Source organism: Ammospiza caudacuta, chromosome 15, assembly GCF_027887145.1.
Source record: "Ammospiza caudacuta isolate bAmmCau1 chromosome 15, bAmmCau1.pri, whole genome shotgun sequence".
NCBI classification, from domain to species: Eukaryota; Metazoa; Chordata; class Aves; order Passeriformes; family Passerellidae; genus Ammospiza; species Ammospiza caudacuta.
This window is the reverse complement of record NC_080607.1, coordinates 17607602-17631443: the sequence shown is the minus strand read 5'-3', so window position 1 is coordinate 17631443 and position 23842 is coordinate 17607602. Positions and strand designations below refer to the sequence as shown.

Sequence of the window (23842 nt, the reverse complement as noted above, 5' to 3'; positions counted from 1 at the left end):
TCCTGTCACACGTGGTCTCCTTGTTCCAACCCCTCTCAAATAAGAGGAGATCTCTTTCCATAAATCAGTGGAGCCATTCCTAAGCTGCCTTTACTCAGTTCTTACTCCAGACACGTGGGAGTAGCTACAACTCCGTGCACTGAACTCAAACCCTCATTTTTCTGCTGCTCTTTGTCCCCACTCCTGACCCAGGGAAGGGATAGGCTTTAGAAAATAAGGCAAAGTTTTTACTAAATAAAAATAAATGTTTATCACATTTATTTATTTATTTTATCTATTTATTATCTATGATTTATCTGTTTATTTATTTTATCTATTTATTTCAGGCTGAATTATCCATGCCTGCACTTGGCATCCAGAAAGCCCTGGCAGGAGGCAGTGAGAGGAACTTTAGGACAGCTCAGAGGTGATTTGGTGTAACTTTGTTCATCAGGATTAATTTTGCCTCCCTGCTTTGGTTGGAGAATGGACAATTAACAATCAATTTCCTTTCATCAAGGAAATTTGTTTGAATTAAAAAGGAAATTGAAAGGAAATTTCCTTTACTTCTCCAAGCTGTGGTCCCATTAGAAGATATTTCTCTGTGGCCATGTTTTCAGGCTGTTAATTTGATTTCTGTTGTCTATAACTTTGCAAAGTTGCAAATAGAAAATCCCAGAGTGGTTTGGCTTGGAAGGGAGCCTAAAGATCATCTCATTCCAGCCCCTGCCACCTTCCAGCATCCCAGGTTGTTCCAAACCCCATCCAGCCTGCCCTGGACACTCCCGTGTGTTAAATATACCGGAATGGAACAAGAATGAACCAAGCTGAGGTCCCAGCATGGAATATGCATGATTTCCTCCCAGGGTTTCTGCAGAAGCAATTCCATTTTGCATTTGGATGTGACTTTTGCTGGGATCTCGGGGGTGAATTAGGGCTCTGCATGTCGAGTTCGGTTCCTGCACCCCTGGAAATCTGAAATTCAAGGCTGCAGCTTGGAGCTCCCCTCACACACCACTCTGCAATTTGTGTCATTTCCTGCAGGAAGTCTCCTATATCAGGAAAGAACTTTTCATTTTAAGGATTTGTTGGATCCATAGATCATCTGCTGAGCAGATCAGTTCTGGCCAGACCAATGCAGTAAAGCAGAATTTTTCTTCCTTTTGCCTGCTTGAGGTCATATTCAACAATAACTCATATTCCACCCAGACCAGCAGCAGATGTTCTTGTCACCTCATACACTCATTTTAACTTGCTGCATTTGCAATCCCAGACTCTCAGTCAGTTCTGCTCCAAAAACCCCCCAAGGCTGGCAATACTCTATTTAAAGGCACAGAATAAAGGAAATTATAGCAAATTATGGCAAATTTCCTGCCCAAGGTGAGTGTGGGTGTGTTCTTCTGCTCTTCCCTCTGACCTTTTCCAGTGCCCAGCTCTGGGCTGGGGCAGCCCCAGGTTTGCAGCACTTTGGGGCTCTCTCAGGGCAGGAATGGATTTCTGTGCTCCCAGCTCCTCTGGAGCCTCCAGAAACCCAGGAATGGGCACAGAGCTGGGGAATTCTCCAATATTTGTGTCACATCCCTTGCCTTGCTAAAGGCCAGCAGGGTTTTATTTCTTGTTGATGAATTTTAAGGTGATTCACCCTGATTTTGGCTTTGGAGCCAGAGCCAGCCCAGTGCTGCGGTTCAGGGACTCTCACCTGAGAGCAAAGCCCAGCAGAGGAGTTTGTTTGGCTGCTTTGCACACCAAATCACCTCTGAAAGCATTTCCTACCCTGGAAAATCCCTGCAGCTGCTGCAACAAAGAACTGAGCATTTGCACAGCTCAGACTTGGAAAGGAGTGATCCCAAATCCATGGATTCACTTCAGAATTTGGCTCTGGACTAAAGATCCATGCACTGCCTGCTGGGTCCTGCCCTCTTTCCTGATGGGAAGACCCCTCAAGATCTGATTTCCCCTTCTAAACAGCTTTTGGGGTCTGTTTAGAGTCTGTTTTCCATGGTAGAAATCCTGTGATCCTCAGGCATTTTTCCTGGTTTGTCTCTCACCATTCAGGAGACACCAATAATGGCCACATTTCCACGTTTATTCCAGTGGGATTTGGGCTGCCATCAGTTTCTATCTCACACCAAAATTCAATCCATCTTCATTCAGCTTCAGAACGTGCTAAATTGTTCAGATATTTTAAAGCTCTTCTTCCTTAAGGCTTCTGAGTGAAATTCTACATTTATTTAATAAAGCAGCCAGGATTTACTACACCAGTGCTGGTAAGCACTTTTTACTCTCCTCAAGATAGATTAAAGTTGACTGGAGACTCTTTTTTTTTGCTACAGCTGCACAAGTTTACAAGTCACAATTGAATTACCAAACTGAGGAAAAGAAAGATTATTCCTGTGGGTGCAATGCAGGTTGCAGACTTGTTTTCTTTTAAAGAAAGGTTTAAAGAATTAGCAATAAATGCTATCAGCTGCAGCTAGAAAATGATGCTGACTTATTACTTTGTGGGGACCCTCCTGGGCATCATGAAAAGCAAATTCCTTAGCTGAGCTTTCCAGAAAAAAACCCAAAAATGCCCTTTTAGCACCTTAAACTCAGATCTACTACAGAGGAAAAATCTCTGCTTAGAGGCACCCCTGGCTTGCCCCTGTGCAGCTTCAGAGATTTTTCTCTCCAGAAAATGTGTTAGCTGCATTTTGTGCTGCTCTGCTGAGCAGCCTTTCACTGCAAAGCCTCAGATCAGTGACATTTCTCCTGTCAGGGTGAGCTCCTGGCAAACCAGCAGAGTTTAGAGGTGCTCACAGCTGTTCTCCTGGCTGCTGTCATTACTGGAAACGTCATTTGAGCCACCCTCCTGTCTGAGGCAGCTCTGACACCTTCCAGCACAAAAAAGCCTTTTTCACCAGAGGGATGTGCAGGATGCGACCGTGTTCACAGGGATCCGAGGATGAGGGAAGAGACGAGGATCTGACTCTGTTTCAGAAAGCTGATTTATTATTTTATTATATATATATTACATTAAAACTATGTAATATATATCATAAAATAATATAAAGAATAGAAGAATAGAAGAAAAGGTTTCATCAGCAGGCTAGCTAAGAATAGAATAGCAAAGAATGATAACAAAGGTTTGTGGCTCAGCTCTCTGTCCGAGCCAGCTGGGTTGGGATTGGCCATTAATTACAAACATCCAACATGGGCCAATCAAAAATCCACCTGTTGCATTCTACAGCAGCAGATAATCAATGTCCACATTTTGCTCTTGAAGCTTCTTAGCTTCTCAAGAGGAAAAATCCTGAAAAAAAGGATTTTTCATAAAAGTGGTCTGCAGCAGAGGATATTCCATCCAGGTCCTGAACACCAGAGTCAGGCTGAGAGCTCAGCACAGCTCCTGCTCTGACACTGATCAGAGCTGCAAACCCTCAGAGACCTGACAAAAGCATCTTCTGCTCATTGAGGGAATCATTGCTGCACAAAGAGGAGCTGGCAGCTGAACCCTGCCCGCTGAATCAGGGTTTGCAGCACAACGAGCCCAGACTGTCTCACTTAAGCACTACTGAATTCCAGGCAGCAGAGATGGATGGGCTTGGAGTTATCTCCTCCAGAAGCCTTTATTATTGTGCTAGAAATCCATTTAAGCACTGCACAAAAAGTGAAACACTCAGTGATGCTGGAGAATCCATTTCTCGCACAGCCCCAGTGTTCCTCAGCATTGCTGTGCTTTAGGTATTCATTCTTCACATGTTTCCATTATTTGGCTTTCTAGAAACGAGCCAGAGTTTATTTCTCTCCAAGGAATGAGGGATGAGGTGTCCTCAAAGAGATCTGTAGCTCGTGTTATCTCCTGTTGTGCCTCTAAATCTGGGTTGCACTGAGCAGTTCCACCCTGACTCTGATCCCTGCAGCTGCTCCCTGGAATTATTTCCATTTTCATGGTATTGAAGCTTTCAGTGTCTTCCTTCAGTGCCCAGGGAGATTTATTAATGAAAATAAAGGGAAAAAACTCAAAAATTGCACAAATTTCATAGTGTTGGGTAACTGAGCTGAGTTGGTTAGTTTGTACCAATAAGCGCTGAATGTTTATCAATATTTCAATATTGATTTTAAATATTTGTGGTTGTCTGAAAGTCCACAGGGAAGGGAAGGGAAGGGAAGGGAAGGGAAGGGAAGGGAAGGGAAGGGAAGGGAAGGGAAGGGAAGGGAAGGGAAGGGAAGGGAAGGGAAGGGAAGGGAAGGGAAGGGAAGGGAAGGGAAGGGAAGGGAAGGGAAGGGAAGGGAAGGGAAGGGAAGGGAAGGGAAGGGAAGGGAAGGGAAGGGAAAAGGAAGGGAAGGGAAGGGAAAGGAAGGGAAGGGACATTTAGAGCTCCTTCCATTTATTTCTCTGTTCTAAAACCTGCTTGTAAAAATGCTCTGTGTGCAGGTGTGTTCCTCTGGGGGCTTAAACAAAGAGTTGGCAGCTAATTGGGGAATTTCTTCAGGCACCTCACACTCTTCCATTCATCTTTCTAGGATTGGTATGTAGATAAAATATGGAAGGGGAAAATGCAACAGAATTCCATTTACTCCAGAACCATCCTTTGTATTTTAAAAAATGTCCTGTCTCAGAAAAAGAACTGATCCAGCAAACTGAACAGGACCAGGATTGAATGTGCTGGCACCTGGGAATCATTTCCCTAACGCTGTCCCCATTTTCTCAGCTGGTTGCAGCACTTGCTGAGCCATAAAAAGGCCAAAGCGATTGAATTAACTCTCATAAAACGCTCAGACACTGCTAGAAAATGATGTAACCACACATAAAGCCTTGTTAAAAAAAAAAGGGGGAATATGTTTTCCTTCTCTGCGTTTCAAAGTTGGTTTTTCCTTTTTATTTAGTGACAAAAGAGCTTGTGAAAATTTCAAAGCGACCTCGGTAGCTTTTCAAAAATACTTTTGCCACCAAGGTCTTTTGAGCAGGAATTTTCTGGGTTCTGCAGTTCTGTGGCTTGTGCAGCCCAGATTGCTGACAGCACAAGGATCCAACAGACAGAGCAGATTTCTGCACTGGGGGAACAGAGGCAGGCAGGGAGAGCTGGCTCTGTCAGCATTTACATCACTGAGGAGAGAAAGGAGAAAAAAGAGAGGGGATTTCCCCTTATTTTCACCAAAAAATATGGATAAAGTATGAATAAACCAGATTTTAAAAAGTAACAATCCTGCTCTTGTTCATAGAGAAATCACTGGTAATAAAATAAATCTCCGATTCTCAAATAGGAATTTCTATTTTTCCTCCTTACCACGTGTGGCTAAAAAGTTTTCTGGCACAATGAACAAAGTTCCTGCAAGGTGGGTGAGGGATGAGGGTGTGGATCCTCACCTGGTGCAGCAGGGGCAGGATTGTGGATTGTGGATTGTGGATTGTGGATTGTGGATTGTGCCCTCCCGAAAATCAGAGGCTGCTGGAGCTGCAGAGCATCAGAAGTCAACTCTAACCCTTACAGAGCAGCCCAATGCAGCAAAACAATTAATTGGCAATTCTGGTTTTAGAAGCTTTCCTATCAAATTGAATCCCTTCAGTGAATAACTGCCCAGTCTCTCCAGCTCAAGTTTAAATAAGCATTAATGACTTGGAAACCAATCAAACTTCCAATTATAAATACCCCTGAAAAGTGAAATGTCTCCTGCACTGGTGCCCCTAAATAGGAAAATGCTGTGGCAGGACATGGGAAGGCAGAAGGAAAATGAATTTTGTTTTCCAGCCTGGCTCATCCTCTCTTCTGTGAGCAGGGCAGATCTGGCAGCTCAAGTTGTGTCTAAATTAGTTGTGTCTATTTTTGTTCTTATTTAAATGTTCAAGTGTGACCTGCCTGGCCCCAGAGGCACCTCTGTGTGATCACAGCAGCTCCATTGAAACCTTTCCTTTAGCCAGCAAAACAATTAATTGGCAATTCTGGTTGTAGAAGCTTTCCCATCAAAATGAATCCTTCAGTGAATAACTCCCCAGCCTCTCCAGCTCAAGTTTAAATAAGCATTAATGACTCTAAAGAAATCAGAAATGTTTTGCTGAGGGGCAATCAAAGCAATATTGAGGCAGCTCAGGATTGTTGCTGGTGCTCAAGCGGCCTTTAGAGCTCATGTGCTCACAAATTAAAGAAGTTAAATACATTTGATCATTCAGAAATTATACTGACACCTTTAATGCCATTTTTCTTCTGTCTCAGTAGCAACATTTCTTTTACATTACAGATATATCCATGGGCAGGGGGAGATGGCAGATTTGACGAGTTTTATACAAAGTACCGATGCTCCCATCTAAAATAAACTGAAATAAACTCTTAGGACAAGTAACCTCTTTATAACATCATGCAAACTATGATCTGCAATTCCAGGTGGTTTAAATACACATATATTTATATACACACATTTGGGGGTACAGCAGTAACACATTTTGATTGGTCATCACAACTTTTTGGGATTTTTCAGCAATGTAAATCATTCATCTTCTTGCCAGGTCCTTCCACTTCTTCCCCAGCTGCAGTGGTCAGTACAGCAACAAAAGTGTGTGTAAAAAATCACCTTCTATCTGATTTACAGGAGTGCAAAGTGCCCACCAAGCCTCCTGAAACAGCCCAAAATCTCCTGTGGGGTGGGTGAAAAAATCAGGAGTTTGGGCACAAAGCTGTGCCATCAATTCCATGATACCTTCTCAAGGAGCGGCCATAAATCAGATTTCCAACCAGTGCAACACCAACACGACACACTGCACTCTGCCAACAGGGGAAGGAGTTGGAAACAGATCCCAAAAGCAGCAAATCCCAGCCCAAAGTGGCTTTCAGGAAGCTCCCAGGTTGCTGCAGATGCTTCCCACACACACATTTTCAAATATACAGAAATTTTTGATTTAGAACCACATCCTTCATGATATGCAAGGCACAAAGATCCATCAATTCAGTGTATTTGGGGCATGAGGGATGAAGGTTTCATTAGCAGCTCATGTGAAAATCATTTTATTGAATATTGAATATTGAATATTGAATGTTGAATATATCAATCTGATGGCACTGGAGTTTGATGCTGATGGCAGAACCTAAAGCAGAGGTTTCATCCAAAATCCTTTGGAATCAATGTGATTCTCAACACCATCTTCAGTGAGGCCAGGATTTCTGCCTAAATTCTATTTTTAAATTAAATGCATAGTTATTTCGAGATCACTCTGATTACTAACTAACTCATGGCAGCTTTTCTGCCTCCCGGGATATTTTCTGTGAATCCCAAAAGCTTCCATTTTGCATATAATAATTATATCCAATAAAAAAGTAGTATGAAGCAAAAATCCTCCCAAAATCCAAATGTCAAAAATTCAGCTAACATATATTAACCTTTATTATGGAACAATATGACAATAAATAAGTTTATGAATTCACATGACCTGTACAAAAATCTGGGAAGGTTTTGCACCAAGTTAGGTACCAGTTATTTACCTTTTATATTTGTTAAACTAATGATCTGAAATTTTATACACCTGTGGAGTTAAGGCAAAACCAGATAAGACCTTTAACACAACAGAAGGGCTGGAAAATACACAGAAATACAAACAAGGGGGATCTCATCTCCAGCTGACAAAGTGGTTGTGTCTAAGGAAGGAATCCCTCGGGAGCTGAATAAAGCAGTAATTATCAATCAAGTTAATTAAAATTGAAGAACAGGTGTGAGGTGTCCTGCAGGGCAGAGCTGTTCAGCAAAGCTGTGCCTGCACGCTCACCAACGGCTGAAATCTGCTTTTCCTTTTGGGAATCAGTGGGGAAGAGGAATCCCTTCCAAACCCAACCAAAGCACATCCACGAGCCCTCAGATTCACGGAGCCTGGACTTGGCTGGGACTGAGTTAAATACTTGGGTGAACCATCCACCACACAACACAGAGAGGAGAGCTCAAGCCAGCCCTCAGGAACGGGGATGACCTCTCTAGGACAGGGGAATGGCGATGGCAGTGCAGCCCAGGACACAAACATGGCCAAAACATCAACACAGCTCTTTGGCAGCAACACGCTAACTCTTGCTTGAAGTCTGAACTCGAACCCTCCTGCATGAAAGACTCGGTGCCAGTCTTTTCACAGTTAAAGGAAATCCATTTCTTCCCCGAATCCAGGGAGGGAAATTGGAGTAAATCTTGCAGGCAGCTCTGGGCTGAAACCTTAAGCGTTGGTGTTTATTGTCTGCTTTAGTCTCAGGCCAAAGTTATCGCGTTTGGACACACAAAATTCTGTGGAACTTCTGAGCAGTTCAGATGGGGCCAGAATCCATGGAGAGAATCCAAAACCACCCACGAGGAAGCAAGAAAGAGCCATCACTCCATGACGACAGAAACAATCTTCATGGAACAAGGATGAGTCCACACCTGGATGAACGCCACGGGAACATGGACTTTACAGGGGGAAGACCAGGAAGCCAGAGAACGTCGAGTACTGCCACCCACCAACCAGATTTCCCTTCTCCAGCTTCAGGTAAACCTTGTCCTCCTTGTCCAGGTAGAGCAGGACCCCGTTGGTGGCGGCCTCACGGGTGACGTCCTTGTCCCCAGCGAAGGCAGAGATCACTGGCTTCCCATTCAGCATCAGGTTCACCTGCAAAACAGCCCCTGAGAAGCTCTAATTAACTGCAAAACACCAGGAACTACCCCTGAATACTAACCACGGGGCAAGGGCCCAATCTTCAGTGATTTTTGGGCTGTTTGAAACTAATAATGACATTTATTTGGCGCAAGAACTTGGATGTTCATGAGCTGCACCTGCAGCTGAGTGAGGCATCACCTCAGTTGGTACCACTTTGCCTGTCTCAAGGGTTATTTAGTCACACAGGAAAAATAAATATATATTTTCAAGAAATTTGGGCACCCAGAGGTGTTACATGAGGTGTCAGAAGCACCACAGGGGGCTGGGAGCTCACACTTCACTGGGAACAAAATGTGTGTCCCTCTCAATACTTAGTTCTGAAGTTTAGAACAGATTTATCTTTATAAACTGGCTCCATTTTTTCTATAAAACACTTCTGCAGGCAGCACAGCCTCTGCTCTGAAGGCAGCATCCCTAAATGAAGATGGGCAGGCCTGGGGGAATGGGCAGAGCCAGGCATTTTTCATTTCCCCCAAGGCAAGCTCTCAGCTTTGCTGCCTTTCCTTTCTGAGCAGCCCTAATGCGGTCACAGGGGGTGAATTATGGGATGCTCACCCACATCCACTGCGCTGGCCCTGCATATGGTCCCGTTAATTTTAATGGGAGTCACCACAGAATAAATTAGTGCTCAGCAGAAGTCAGGGCAGCAGGGGCTGGTATTTATTTGGGATTCGCCTGTCTGGGAAATCCACTCAATCAGGTTCTCCAGGGAGCCAGCTGCAGTTTAATGATATTTAATGGCTCTAACAGATGTTGGGGGGGCAGAGCAACATCCCTTGTGTGGGAGCCTGCAGGTGATTTAGTGGGGTTGGATGTGGCTGAGATTCAAACCAGTTTGATGCACTGCAATGGTTTCCGGTTCTCCTCCCCATTTACCCCACAGGAAAAGGGCATCAGGGCTTTACTCATGGCTTGATTTGGGTTTCTCACTCTTTCTGCTCCATCAGGTTCCCCTGGAATCATCTGACAGGAATTTAATCACACCAGCAGGCACATGGCAGGTTTGCAGGGGATGGTCTCACACTGAGTGCTCTAAAAGGGGCCAAGCAAACCCATCCATCACCTCAGAACCTCTTATCCATTAAAGATTTTGTGTTATGAGCAACAGGCTGGAGCATTCCCTGCCACAAACCCCAGAATCCCTTCTGGTTTGTGAAGGTTTGAGCTCCTGTTTGTGAAATTCCAGAGCTGGACTTCCAGAAGCCAAGGCTTGGCATCTTTCTTGGCAAAGGGCATTTTAAATCCACTGAAGGGACTGACATACACTTACTCAACCTTCAGCATGCCAAGGAGTGAAAAGAGCACTTTTTGAGCACATTAGACAGATTGAAAGCTCATTGTAGAGGTTTTTGTGAGGTCAGTGTTTCACGTAAGGCTTTGCCATTGACCTGATTGGAATCAGGATTTTCCACTGTTGCACTGAAGGGGAATTTCCCCAGAGATGGGCTCGTGGCTGTCACCAGTGTCAGGAGATGGGGCTGGGGCTGTCACCAGTGTCAGGAGATGGGGCTGGGGCTGTCACCAATGTCAGGAGATGGGGCTGGGGCTGTCATCAATGTCAGGAGATGGGGCTGGGGCTGTCACCAGCTCTCTGGAGGGCACAGAGGGATTCCTGAGCACTGTTCCTGCAGGAATCCTGCTCAGCTCAGCCTGGGAGCCCCCAAACCCCATCCAGGAGCAGCACAGAGCAGGGAAGGGCTCAGACACCTCCAGGAGCTCTCCTGGGTGGAAATGAGAGAAGCCACAGAGGATCCTGCAGCTCTGGAAGCCAGGATGTGTCACAGCAACTGCCTGACCTGGCAGGGAGGTGAAGGAATCACTCCAAGGAATTTGCTGTTGGCTCAGCAAGGAACTTAAAGGAACTTAAAGGAATTTAAAGGCTTTTCCCTCTGGTGTTTAATCAGGCAGCTCCGTTGTTATTAAAGTGCAGAATTTCCCCTTTTCCCTAATACATCACACACCTTTTATACATTGTGTGATGAAAAAAAGGAGTTTAAATTGCTGTAAAGGTTCCCTAGAAGACATTTCTATAGGGACAGAACCAACCCTGGTCCTCAGCACACTGAGGGCATAACCAGGCACCTGGCACCAGATGCCAGGGCACAAATTGTTCCAAACCCACTCAAATCTGGGACCCAGAACTCCTGTGGGTTTAAAACACAGTGAGTTTAATCTGGAGCCAAACGCGACTCTTCAACAGCATTTCAGGGAAATTCAGCGCTCTCTTTTACTCTTGGATCACTCATTCTGTGGAATGCTTTATGTCACCCAGATATTCATGGCATGGAAGTGAAGTTGTGGTGATTTATCTGAGGTGAGGGTCCTGCCTTATTTCTGTTCATTGTAAATTAATGGACTCTACTGCCAGCAAGTCAACACCACATGTTGCTGTAAACAAAGCTATTTTTTCCTTAAAATCATATTAAATGCTCCCATGCTCGGTCAATATTCTATCCTAAACAAACCATTTAAATAAAGATTTTATAATCGTACTCATCAACATACCTGAATTGTTTGACTCTGGTAGACTTTAATTACGTGGAAATTGAAGCTGTAAATTCCCTTCCGTGGTGATACAAAGACAGACTCCAACGTGAAAAAATTGCCCACATTTACAAGGATCTACAAACAGAAAAATAGAGCATGGGGATTAGTACAGGTAGTGAGTGTGAAAGAAAAATACAGATTGTTTACTTTAGAAACCATTTAAAGGAAAATTTAATTTACAACTAAGCAGCTTTATCCATCTTCTCTCAATTACTTTGGAATTACTCATTAAATGGGTATGCAGTTGTATTTATAGAGCAACTTTACTACAAATAAACTAAGATGGGAATTATTTCTTACTTTGCTACTACACAATCCCCTCAAGTCCTTTCTCCCACACACGTTTTTAAGGAGGCGTTTTTGTTCATCATTCCCCAAAATGACATAAAAACACCAGTTCTGGGAGTGGCACGTGGATTTTGGCTGAAGAGCAGTGGCCAAGCCTTCCCAAGGAGCCAGGTGTGAGCAGGGGCTGCAGGAGCAGCAGGAGCCAAACCCAGCTCAGCCAGGCTGGGCTCCTGGAGCACCAGCACAGCCCAGCAGAGCCTGCCTGGAGCCCTCGGCTGCTTGCACCAGCACTAACAACAATTTGGGTTTAATTAAACAGAGAGAAGTGACACGGGGGAATGTACAAGATGAGTGCACCACCCATATGCTTCGTGTCCTCTGTATTGACTGTGTTTTGCTCCTTACCACCTAATTATGCTTTATTTTTAATGGATATTCCCAGTCTTTGTGCTGGACAGAGCCCTCAGAAGCTTCCAGGACTGTGCATGGAGTTTTGGGGTGATTTTTAATGGATATTTCCAGGCTCCTCAGAAGCCTCTAGGACTGTCCATAGAGGTTTTGGGGTGATTTTTAATGGATATTTCCAGGCTGCTTTGTACCAGGCAGAGCCCTTGGAAGCCTCCAGGATTGTCTATGGAGTTTTGGGGTGATTTTCGGTGCCAGCACTAAGCTGTGGGGCACATCTGGCTCCAGCTGCCACCACAGTTGACAGGGACAAGAAGAGCCATCAGTCTCAATGACTCCAGGAGCTGGGATTAAAGCGTGTGCTGGTACTGCCCGTTAATATCAGCGCTGGGCTGAGCTGGAGCATCAATTGCACCGAGAGAGTGGAAGGGTTTTCCCTCAGAATCCTCCCTCAAAAGCTAAGCCCAAACCATCTAAACCATACCCAGGCGCACTGAGCCCCCTGTCCCAGCCCCTCGGGGCGATGTCACCCCACTGGTGTCACCGAGCGCTGCTCCCACGGCACCTACCCAAAATCTAAACCCTGCCTAGGCTGAGCCCCCTGTCCCAGCCCCTCGGGACGATGTCACTGCACTGGTGTCACCGAGCGCCGTCCCCGCGGTGCGTACCCAAAATCTAAACCCTGCACAGGCTGTCCTGAGCCCCCTGTCCCAGCCTCTGGAGGCGATGTCCCCTCCGCGCTCGGTGCCGCTTCTCCCGCAGGTGCGGAGGGGCCGGGGCCGCACCCGGGAACCTGTGCACACCCGATTCATCTCGCCTAAATAAACCTCGCCTAAATAAGCCCTGCCGCTGTCCCCGGAGCGGATCCCGGCTCCGGGATGCGGGAAGGGCACCTGTTGCTGCGGGGGATGCGCTGCCCGGGGGATGCTCACCTGGTCGAAGTAGATGATGCGCGTCTTGTTGCTCATCTCGGAGGGCTCGTGGTTGGTGCTCCGCACGGCCGAGAAGGCCACCTTGGAGTTGGCGGCGCGCACGGAGATGCCCAGCGGCGAGGAGGAGGAGGAGGACGAGGAGCCCTTGGCGTCGGGGGCCGGGTTGGAGTCGCACACCACCAGGCACTTGCCCTCCAGCACGATGGGCTCCGTGTCGTTCTGCGCGGAGGCGACGCGGCCGCCCAGCGCCAGGGCCAGCAGCAGCAGCCGCCAGCCCATGGTGCGCACCCGCGGCCGCTCCGCGCCCCGCTCCGGCCACCGCGGAGCCTCCGCGCTCTTCTCCTCCTCACACCGCCGCCGCTCTATGCCGTCTGCTTCTTTTTTATTTATTTATTTATTTTTAATTCCTTCTCTCTTTCTTTTTTTCTTCCTTTCTTTCTCTCCTCTGGATCTCTTTAAGCTGCGCAAAGAATTCCGCGCCCCGCTCCGGCCACCGCGGAGCCTCCGCGCTCCTCTCCTCCCGCCGCCGCTTTATGCCGTCTGCTTCTTTTTTTATTTATTTTCTTTTCTTTTTTTCTTTCTTTTTTTTTTTCCTTCCCTCTTTCTTTCTTTCTCTCCTCTGGCTCTCTTTAAGCTGCCCAGGGAAATCCGCGCCCCGCTCCGGCCACCGCGGAGCCTCCGCGCTCCTCTCCTCCCGCCGCCGCTTTATGCCGTCTGCTTCTTTTTTTCTTTTCTTTTTTTTTTTTTTTTTTTCCTTCCCTCTTTCTTTCTTTCTTTCTCTCTCTCCTCTGGCTCTCTTTAAGCCGCCCAGAGAAATCCGCGCTGCCCACAACGCCCTTTCCTCCCCTCTCTCCGCATCAAAAAAAAAAGCGAGGTGAGAAAGGGGAGGTGGGGAGAAGCAAAGCCCTCAGGTGAATGAATTATTGCCGAGAGGGAGGCAGGAGGAGCGGCGGAGCGATGAACCCACGAGGCGCTGCTGCCGTGCCTGCGCCGCTTCCAGCTGCGGAACGGGATGCTCGGAGAGGAGAGCGGGAGCTGCCAGGTGCTGCTGTGACAGCGGCGGCAGCGCTGCACACTCCCCTCCCCTCTCTCTCTCTCTCTGTGTCTCTTCCTCCGCTGCACAAATGCACAAATCCCCAAACCCCCCCTCGGCAGCGCTGAGGTCGCAGCAAACCTGCCCAGCTCCCACCCCTCGAGGTTTCTGCTGGAATATCGGGGGACACCAGACAGAGGATGGACTTTAAACCTGGTTAACGTAAGAGATTTGATACCAGGATGCCTTGGGGAACTTTGAAAATTAGACATGGATTGCGAAAAGATTAAATCAAACGGGTTTACCGAAAAAAGAAAATCCCATTAAACTCTGCAAGAAAGAGATGTTGTTTTTTGCATAAGTTTGTGATTTTAACGTAATTACTGTAGTACTCATTACTAGTCTCTCTGAAATAGTATAGAAGTGTTTGGTGTGGAGAGCTGAGGGTGAAGCATTCATTCTGCAGAACTCAGCCAATCTTTCTCAAAGATTGCTATAAAGCAGCCAAAATTCTTAGCGAGCATCAAACTCCCTAAAATTCAGGAGGCCAAACTCAAATTTTAAGGAATCCCATTGGCCAGGCAAGAGGCAAAAATATTTCTGGTTTTAGGAATGCATCAATATCCTCTTGCTCAGCGACACAACAGAGATGGATGGAAGGGTCCAGCAGGGAAGGAGGATTTACTGCGAGGAAAGGAAACAAGAAATCAAACAAATACTTGCAGCACAGCTTTGTACCTCTTGTAGAAGCTTGATCTTCAAATTAAAAGATTCACTCCTGTGCACATGAGGGCTCCAACAAAACCAAGCCGTGGCAAAAATATTTATTGTAAATACAAATGTATAAACAGTTCCACACTATTTCAACATCTCCTGCTTCAAACCTCTTCTGTCCCTGGCCTTTTAACACTGCACAAGTAGCAGCAAATATAATTCCATCTGCACAGAAATGTCAATTGGAACTTGAAACTGCTGATGACTTGGAGACACCAGTGGTTTGTCAGAGATTAAAACTTTATGATCACTTTAGAAACTGGATTTTGATTTTGCTTTGTTGTGGACAATGACATCAGGTGTCTCTATAGATATTCCTCCTAAAATCCATTCTAATCCTGCTCCCTGCCAGTTTGAGGCCATTCCCTGTGCGCTGTCCCTCCATCCCTGTCCAAAGCTTCTCCATTTTCACTGCAGGCCACACTGAGCTCACCCCAAATCTTCTCCTGTCCAGGTGAGCAATGCCAGCTGTGCTCCATCCCTCTGCCCATGCTGGAGCCTCCTCTGGACCATCCCCAGCAGCTCCAGCTCCTGGATGACTTTCACTGGAGTAAAATGGGCTGGAATTTGGCCAGGGGACCCCACAGGTGGAGCAGTGGCCATCAACTTTCTCCAGGTGCTGCTCCAAGAGACATCAGGGCTGTCAATGATATCCCTGATCCACAAATCCACACCTAAGGAGAGTTCCTGTCACCAAAATACCCAATCCACATCAGGAAACACCTCCTCCTTTTTCCCACCCAAACAGAAGGAGGAGAGCTGCAAGGCTGTTGGTTAAGATCCTTTTTTGGGTGGCTGAGCTGGGCTTTAATTGCTGAGGAAATGAGGGAAGTTTGCAGGGGATGCTGTGGGAGAGGTGAGCTGAAAAGTGGAGATTGCATTTAATTCATAAGCAGCAAGGTTAATGACTGCTCTTATTTCATCTGACAAAGAATTCCTCAGTATTGATCCAGCTCCCTCTAACAAGGATTTTGTGTTTCTTGCTTTGAAAAAAAAATTAGTAAAATAAATAGCAACAGCATACAATGGAAATTCACTTAGATTAAGCTCCCAGCTTCTTTCCCTTTCTGGACACACACTGCGTGCCTGAAACTGCCTCCAGTTGGGAGAATTTTGCATTTTCACAGGAGACTTCCAGCACTGAGGCACTTTCTGACAGAGGGAAGAGCCACAGGACAAAACCCCACGTTTGCATTTACATTTCCTTTTACCTCTCGCCTTGTAAACCTGCATTAAATACAATTTCTGTATCAATATTGCATGAAACCTCCCAAATCTCTTCTGAAACAGAACATCCTGCTTTGTATAATTAATCATTTGCCTTACAAAAGGGAGGAATAATCTGCCTCAGACTTCCTCTCACAATTTTGAGCTTTGTGCCTGGAGGCCTTTGGAATTTTTCTAACCCCTCTGTAACACAGAGCCCTCCTTCCTCTCCTGGCTTTTCTTCTTCAGCCCAATTATATTTCCCTTCACTTGCGGAGCCTGGAGATGTTTTAGCAGGGAGCTGAGCCCCCCAGCCCCTCTGGGTCCCGCCACGCTCTGCACGGTGCCGTGCCCGCCCTGAGCAGGAGATGGGGCTCAGGGGGATCAGGGGGCTCCAACCCATCATGCTGATGGCATTCCCCACTGTTGATTTTCATTGTTTCTCTTTGCTGATTTATGTCCGGAGATAGCTCAGGGACGCCACTTGTAAGTTTTCTGTGCTGTTTAGGTGGCCTGGAAAGGCCCAGGGATGGCCTTGAAGAGCCCGGCGCTTCAAAGGACGAGGAGAGACTTCTGATCTTGTCTCGGACTCGGTGTTTATTAATTGTTTATCTAAAAGATTTTCTTTCAGCCCGACAGAGGTCTGCACAGCAAGTCAGCCATGGGCACACTCTGCAAGCCCCCGGGCGGTCACTTATCTTTATACCCAAAGTTACGTGTACAATATTTATAGTTTTTCCCCAATACCTTCTACCCTTATTAACCGGTGCACTTCTAGTAATAACCAATCCCAAAGTGCCACCACCACCACAGAAGATGGAGGCCAAGAAGAAGAAGAAGAAGGACAGGACACGCCCCAATTCCTCCATCTTACTTCTTTAGACCCCCCTGTACCAAAATCCTAAACCCTGTGTTTTACACTTTAATTAACTTATCCCTTCACCATTCACCCAGTGAATTCCTCCCAGTCCTCATACAGGTGTCGTCTCCCATGCAGGATCAAAGTGCAGCCACCAGACACTTCTGGCAACATTCCAGGACTCCCGAGCCCCCCAAGGGTGGTCTCGGCCACTCTGCACCTCCGTCCTGAGGTGCTGAGATCCCACACCCCACCTGGGCTCGTGGCCAGGCTTCTCCCTGTGCCCTGGCATCCCTTCAGGCTGGCACTGCGGCTCCTGGCCTGGCTGGCTCCCCGTGTGCTGCTGGCCCCAGCACAGCTGGCTCGGGGCTCTCTGCTGCTCAAATCGGCCAAAGCCAAGGCAAGTTCTGCTGCCCAATGACATTCGTAAAATCAGCCTGGAAATGTTTTACAAAGGAAATTTCACTTCATTTATAGGAGCATAAAATGGAAACAGATCCTTTAGGAATAGAATGAAATCTCCAGCTGTACAGTCACTGCAATGAGTCAAGGTTTTGGTCTGTGACCGTGTTCACGGGGGTTCCAGGGTGAGGGAAGAGACGAGGATCTGGCTCCATGCTTCAGAAGGCTGATTTATTATTTTATGATATATGTTACATTAAAACTATACTAAAAGCCTAGAAGAAAAGATTTCATCAGAAGGCTGGCTAAGAATAGAAAAAGAATGATAACAAAGGTTTGTGGCTCAGACTCTCTGTCTCAGCCAGCTGACTGTGATTGGCCATTAATTACAAACAACCACATCAGACCAATCCCAGATGCACCTGTTGCATTCCACAGCAGCAGATAATCATTGTTCACATTTTGTTCCTGAGGCCTCCCAGCTTCTCAGGAGGAAAAATCCTAAAGAAAGGATTTTACATAAAAGATGTCTGCGACATTGGTCTTTAGTTCTCTCTGATGCAGAATCAAGCCTAGATTTTCCTTGCCTTATTTTAATCTAAAATCCAATTTTCCTTGGTTTTTAAGTAAACTTTTTTTATACTTTCCCTATTTTAATGCACCTCACCTCAGTCCATCCCATCTTCAATAATGTTTAACTTTCTGCAGCAGCAGAACAGAGAAAACAATAAAAACCAATTTCCTACGTGCATTTGTTGTGCTGCTTTAGCTTCCCTGTCACTCAGCTATGATAAATCTGTGCTCTGGTGGCCTCCTCAGGAAAGGGAATTTTCGAGCTGCCTGTGAATTTTGGAGGTGATTAAGAAAATGAGTCAGCAGGATGCCTGCATGTGCAAAGGCAGCGCTGCTCAGATCTGCTGACAGCTCTGGCACCTGAGCTCTTTATTCAGCATTTCTGAGCAGCCAGCCCTTCCCTCCGAGCAAAGCTGAGCTCAGTCCAGCAGCAGGTGGAATCTGCGCTTTGAAATCCTCCCAGGCAGGTGCTGGGAGTAGCAGCACCCACTCCTTGATGGATGTCAGGGAATATTCCAGTTTTTCTGCTGCTCTGGGTTTACATCAGTGTAAAAGTGAGAACAAAATGTGACCCTGGAAGTTCCTCTTGCTCCCCCCGAGGCCCCAGGTAGGAGTCAGTTTGCAAAGATCTTTATTAATCTTCACTAAACTACCCACAAATAGCTTGAAATTTCTCGTATTCTTGTTTATTCAAAATATATATTGAATATATTTATTGAAATATATATTGAAATATACATTGAAATATATATTGAATATATATTGAAATATATGTATATTGAAATATATATTGAATATATATTGAAATATATGTATATTGAATATATATATTGAATATATATTGAAATATATATATTCAATATATTTTAATATATTATAATATAATAGGATATAATATAATATAATATAATATAATATAATATAATATAATATAATATATATGTTATATATACTATATTATATATTATAAATATTGTATATATAATATAATATATAGTAATAATATATATTGAATGTATATATTTAAATATATATCTTGAATATATATTTCAATATATATTTTTTCAATATATATATTCAATATATATTTCAATGTATATTTCAATATACATATTCAATAAATATATTCAATATATATTTTGAATAAACATAAATACAAGAAATATTTACATGTTTAACCCTGCTGTAAAAACAGAAGTCAGGCGGATTAAGCCAAAAAACCAAGTACACACATGAACTGCTTTTAAAGCAGGGATTTGCACTTAAAACTTGTTATAAAGCAAAATTTAATTCTTGGTTTGCAATTGTATTTCTGTTATTTCTTGCATGAATTCCAGCCTTTGGGGAGGGTGCCAGCAAAGCTTTCCTGCCTGCAGAAAAAGGATTTACACACCTGAACCACGAAGTTTTGTGCATTTTGGGCTGAGGAACTGCAAAGCTGCTCCATCCCTGCAGCTTGGAGAGCAGGGGCACCACAGCAGGGCTGTCTGTCCTTCCACAGGGCAGCTGCAGTCATTCCATCAAATGAAGGCCTTGGATGGGGTTTGATTTTCCTAATCAGCTTAATTCCTGACAGCAGAGGAGAGATCAGATTGTTCTGCATGGCAGATTCAGCGTGGGCATTGGTGACAGCAGCTTGGGATATTGTCTGGGAGTTATTTACTGACTGAGAAAAGTTCCTGGGCTGGAATGGAACAAGTTTCTATTTATAATTGCATCATTTCAGGCCAAGTCCTACAGAGCTCATTCAGGAAAATTTCTAGGAGCTACAAGAAGAATTTTGGTATAAATCTGCTCATCAGTAGCTGATCTTTCTGGACAATAACCTTTGGGGTTTTTTAGGTCAGTGCTTATGAGCAAATGGCATTATCATAGCAGAGCTCATCAGTTATTTCCCCTTATGCAAAAGTGTCAGTGATTTCTGTTTCTAAACACATTGCAGCGTTCCTAAACTGCATCCAGGGACTTCAAATCTGCATCTGAAACCTTTTGTTTCAAATGTCTCATTTGTTAAACGAGCTTAAAGCAATATTTATCTACTTTGTGGCTTTCTCTCGTTTAATTACTGCTGACTGCCATTGTACAAAATGTCCCCAGCGGGCAAAATTCATCCCTGGGTGAACAGGCAGCAAGTGGGAAGGCTTAAAGCTCATTTAGCAACGCCTGCAATCATTTCTGTGCACTCCCAAAACCTCTGTGCTGCTCACACACAGCACACCACGCTGGGAGGTGAAGGATTCAAGTCAGCGCTAAAGAAAATCTTATTTTCACCAAGCGTTCACCCCTGAATTAGCTGGAGCTTTCAAATCTCTCCTGCTCTTTGTTAGTCTGGGAATAAAGCAGCTGGTTCAGCTTTCAATACATTCTAAACAGTGAAAAAATTCATATTTGCATTGAATGTGGGGAGAAAAGTTACCAGGTGAGCACTTTGGCAGCCCATTCATGCAGGGACTGGAGCCTTGTACCTGTGAATATCCACACCCCAAATTCTGGGAGTGAGGCAGGGCAGGAGCTCTTTGGGTCACCTCAGCTCCCCACCACAGCACCCCTGGGTTTGGAGTTTCCCACAATTTCTTCTTTAAGATGAGCAGTTTCAAACTTGTTTATGGTTTTTTCTGAGCCATCAACTTCTTGAGCACAGGAGGATTTTCTGAGAACTCTTCCAGCTTTGGTTGTTGCACAGTGAGCACCCAAAAACCCTTTCAAAAACCCCACTTTTATTCTCTTTATCTAACAGCATTTGCCCTCCTCCTAAAACTGGTTTGGATTAGAAAGGCATTAATTCAAGCAGAAACCAGCATTCATAAGTGATGTTAAAGCTTTTCTGCACAGAGGACCTTCCAGGTGACCACAATTTTAATTTTACTGCTCATTTATACAAATTAGCAGCAGCACTCTGCCTGGTGCCTGCAGTTCAAATAGGAAACGGGAAAAAAAAAAAGAGGAAAACTGGAAAGCAAAGTTCAGCCCCTGCCCTGGGATATAACTGTCCATTTGTGGAAGTTAAATTTTTTCCAGTGACTCCAATGCTGGAAAATCTCTGCTCTTTGCATCATTGGTTTGAAACCCTGGGAGAATTCTGCCCCTGGGGGAAGATATTTGCGTTTAAAGCTGTGAAATACAAATTTCCTGAAAAGCCCTGGTGGTCCTGAGGGAGCTCAGATCCCTTCAGTGAGCTGTGCCTGAACCAGCTCCATCCGTCTCTCCAGCATTTTCAGGAGCAGGTTCGGGTTCCCTGAGACATTGATAAAGTCAGGGATTTCCCTGGGAGCCCAGGCCCAGGCGTGGGGCTGCTGAAGGCGTTATTGTTGATATGAGATACAGAAATTATCCTCCCCGCCACCCTGCCAGAAATGAGCATTTGAAGCATGGAGAGAAATCTCCTTTTGCCCCTGGAGCAGTGGCTGTGACACTGCTGAGCTGCCAGCAGGGGAAACTCAGGGCAGGTTTGACCCACAGCTCCACACAGGCAAATGCTGAGACTGATTTCAGTGACCAGAACTTCTTACAGCACCTTCACTAATAGTTCATGTTCCAGAATGTGACAAAAATCAGCTCTGTGGGAAAAAAAACACGTAAAAATGTAAAAAAACCATGTAAAGATGTAAAAATACTGCAGTTCTGACAGGTCAGATTGCTCCTAAAGTGATATTTCCCACAAGGAGCAGCGTCCCCCAAAGCTTTTGTGACTTTTGCAGGATAAAAGCATCACCTGCTGAGGAGGGAATCCCAGGACATGATCCACAGGGAGACTTGGAGCTCGTCTACAGCATCCCAAATAAATGCCGAGGTGTAAAAAGCATTATTCTCTATGCCACCAAAACACAATAACACAATTTAACAGACCTGGAAAACCCCAGCCTTCTGCTAAATAAGTTAAGAAATAAAGAATGAGGCAGGGAGCAAGGTTTAGTTATTTTTTACATCTAAATCAGGATGTCTCAAGCTGCCAGGCGCTGAAGGAGCAGCTTATTTAGGAAAATGGAATCAGCTCCCACTCCACAGAAAAGCTTTGTGCTCTCTGAAGGGGATAGAACTTCATGCCAAGAAGGGACTTTTCTAAAATTTTAATTATTTTTTTTTTAATTACTGCTCCAGGATGTTCACACAAAGGCACAGATATCGACCACTGGGCAGGATATATTTTTAATTGGCAGAGGCCTTGCCAGCTGAGCTATAAAACAAGAACAAGCTGTTAAATAGAATAATGGAGAAGAAAGACTTGGGGGGGAAAAAAATGAGAGAAAAAAAAAAGAAAAAACAAAGGAAAAAATCTTTAGTTGAAAGAGACTTAGCAGGATTTTGGAGCTGAAAATCCATGAAATTTATCATGAGCATCACGACTGCTGCTCAGGGATGCAGGGATCCTGATGCCATGGAAAGGGCACTGGGATCCAGGATTACCTGACACGAGTCCCATGTACATGAAGGGAATTCAGGTTTTGGAGCTGTAATCACACTCAGCCAAAGCTGCCAGTGCTGCTCTCAGGGCAGCTCATGCACTGGGCAGGGCTGCAGGAATTAAAAGGGAATTGAATTTTCCTCCCCCAGGCAGAAATGAGGGGTGGAAGCTGCAGATCCTGTGGGTATCACTGCTGTGGTGCTGACCCGAGGCAAACACAGCCAGCTTTGTGTAAAATTAAACACCTGGATTGATTCTGCAAATATTTTGATGTAGAATAAGTCTCAGGGGTGCTGATTTTGGTTCTGTTTCATTCCTTTTGCCTCTGAGGAGGGTAACTGGGAGGAACTGTTGGGAAGCCCAAATGTGACATTTTTAATGGAAAAAATCTCCCGTCCCCACCTTCCAGCAGTGCCCAAGTGTCCCTGCAGTGCTGGTGGTCACCCTTGGCCCTGAAATTCTCTGTGCAGGGGCAGCCAGGCTCTGTCCCTGAGCTCCTGGGGCCCCACCTGGAGAGGAGATGTTGGAGGTGGAGAAGGGTTAAATCCCAGTTTAGAGAAGGGTCCAATCCCAGTTTAGAGAAGGGTTAAATCCCAGTTTAGAGAAGGGTCCAATCCCAGTTTAGAGAAGGGTCCAATCCCAGTTTAGAGAAGGGTTAAATCCCAGTTTAGAGAAGGGTCCAATCCCAGTTTAGAGAAGGGTCCAATCCCAGTTTAGAGAAGGGTCCAATCCCAGTTTAGAGAAGGGTTAAATCCCAGTTTAGAGAAGGGTCCAATCCCAGTTTAGAGAAGGGCTCAATTCCAGTTTAGACAAGGGTCAAATTCCAGCTCAGAAAAGAGTTCAATTCCAGCTCAGAGGGGTTCAATCCCAGTTTAGAGAAGGGCTAAATCCCACCTCAGAGAAGGGTTAAATCGCAGCTCAGAGAGGGTTAAATCCCAGCTCAGAGAGGGGTCCAATTCTAGTTTAGGCAAGGGTGAAATCCCAGCTCAGAAAAGGGTTAAATCCCAGCTCAGAGAGGGGTTAAATCCCAGCTCAGAGAGAGGGCTCAATTCCAGCTCAGAGAGGGTTAAATTCCAGTTCAGAGAGGGGTTCAATCCCAGCTCAGAGAGAGGGCTCAATTCCAGCTCAGAGATTGAACCCTTCCCCAGCTCAGAAAAGGGTTAAATTCCAATTAGGAGAAGGGTTAAATCCCAGCTCAGAGAAGGGTTAAATCCCAGCTCAGAGAAGATTAAATCCCAGCTCACAGAAGAGTTAAATTCTGGCTCAGAGAGGTTCAATTCCAGCTCACGTAAGGGTTAAATCCCAGCCCAGAGAGGGTTAATTCCCAGCTCAGAGAGGTTCAATCCCAGCCCAGAGGGGTCTCTGAGGGCTCAGCCCCAGCTCCTCTCAGTGCTCAGGGCAGGGACAGTGTTCATCATTCCCGTCAGAGCCCAAACACTGGGCAGAAAGCCCCAAAATAAATCACATAACTCTCCCAAAATAAATAATTTTCACTTTTCTCTCAGCCCACACTGCTTGCAAACCTGGGAGGGGAAATGCCAGGTGTTATCAATGCCCTTTCACAGCTGTTTTCTGCTTTTAATGTCAAATACACAATTTTGTCTTTTTAGGCATCTCTAGGCCTCCTTCTCCTCCCACTCATTGAGCTCCAGCTAATTATTCTAATTAAAAACATCCAAAAGCCAACACACACAACAGAAACTTTTCCTCTTTTGAAAACCATGGATAATTCCCCCCCATATCCATTCCTTAGACGCTTCATGACAGATTTTTATTTTGCTGCTCTGACATATTTCTC

General features: G+C 45.3%; 1 protein-coding gene across 1 annotated transcript; it reads right to left on the bottom strand.

Annotated features, from left to right (window-relative positions):
- Positions 1–8377: 8377 nt before the first annotated feature.
- Positions 8378–13074, bottom strand: CBLN4 (cerebellin 4 precursor). Its single transcript, XM_058814875.1, has 3 exons — positions 12796–13074; positions 11129–11245; positions 8378–8575 (listed from the first exon to the last, which is right to left on the bottom strand). The coding sequence occupies exons 1-3, from the start codon at positions 13072–13074 to the stop codon at positions 8378–8380; spliced, it is 594 nt and encodes a 197-aa protein (XP_058670858.1).
- Between the last annotated feature and the right edge of the window lie 10768 nt (positions 13075–23842).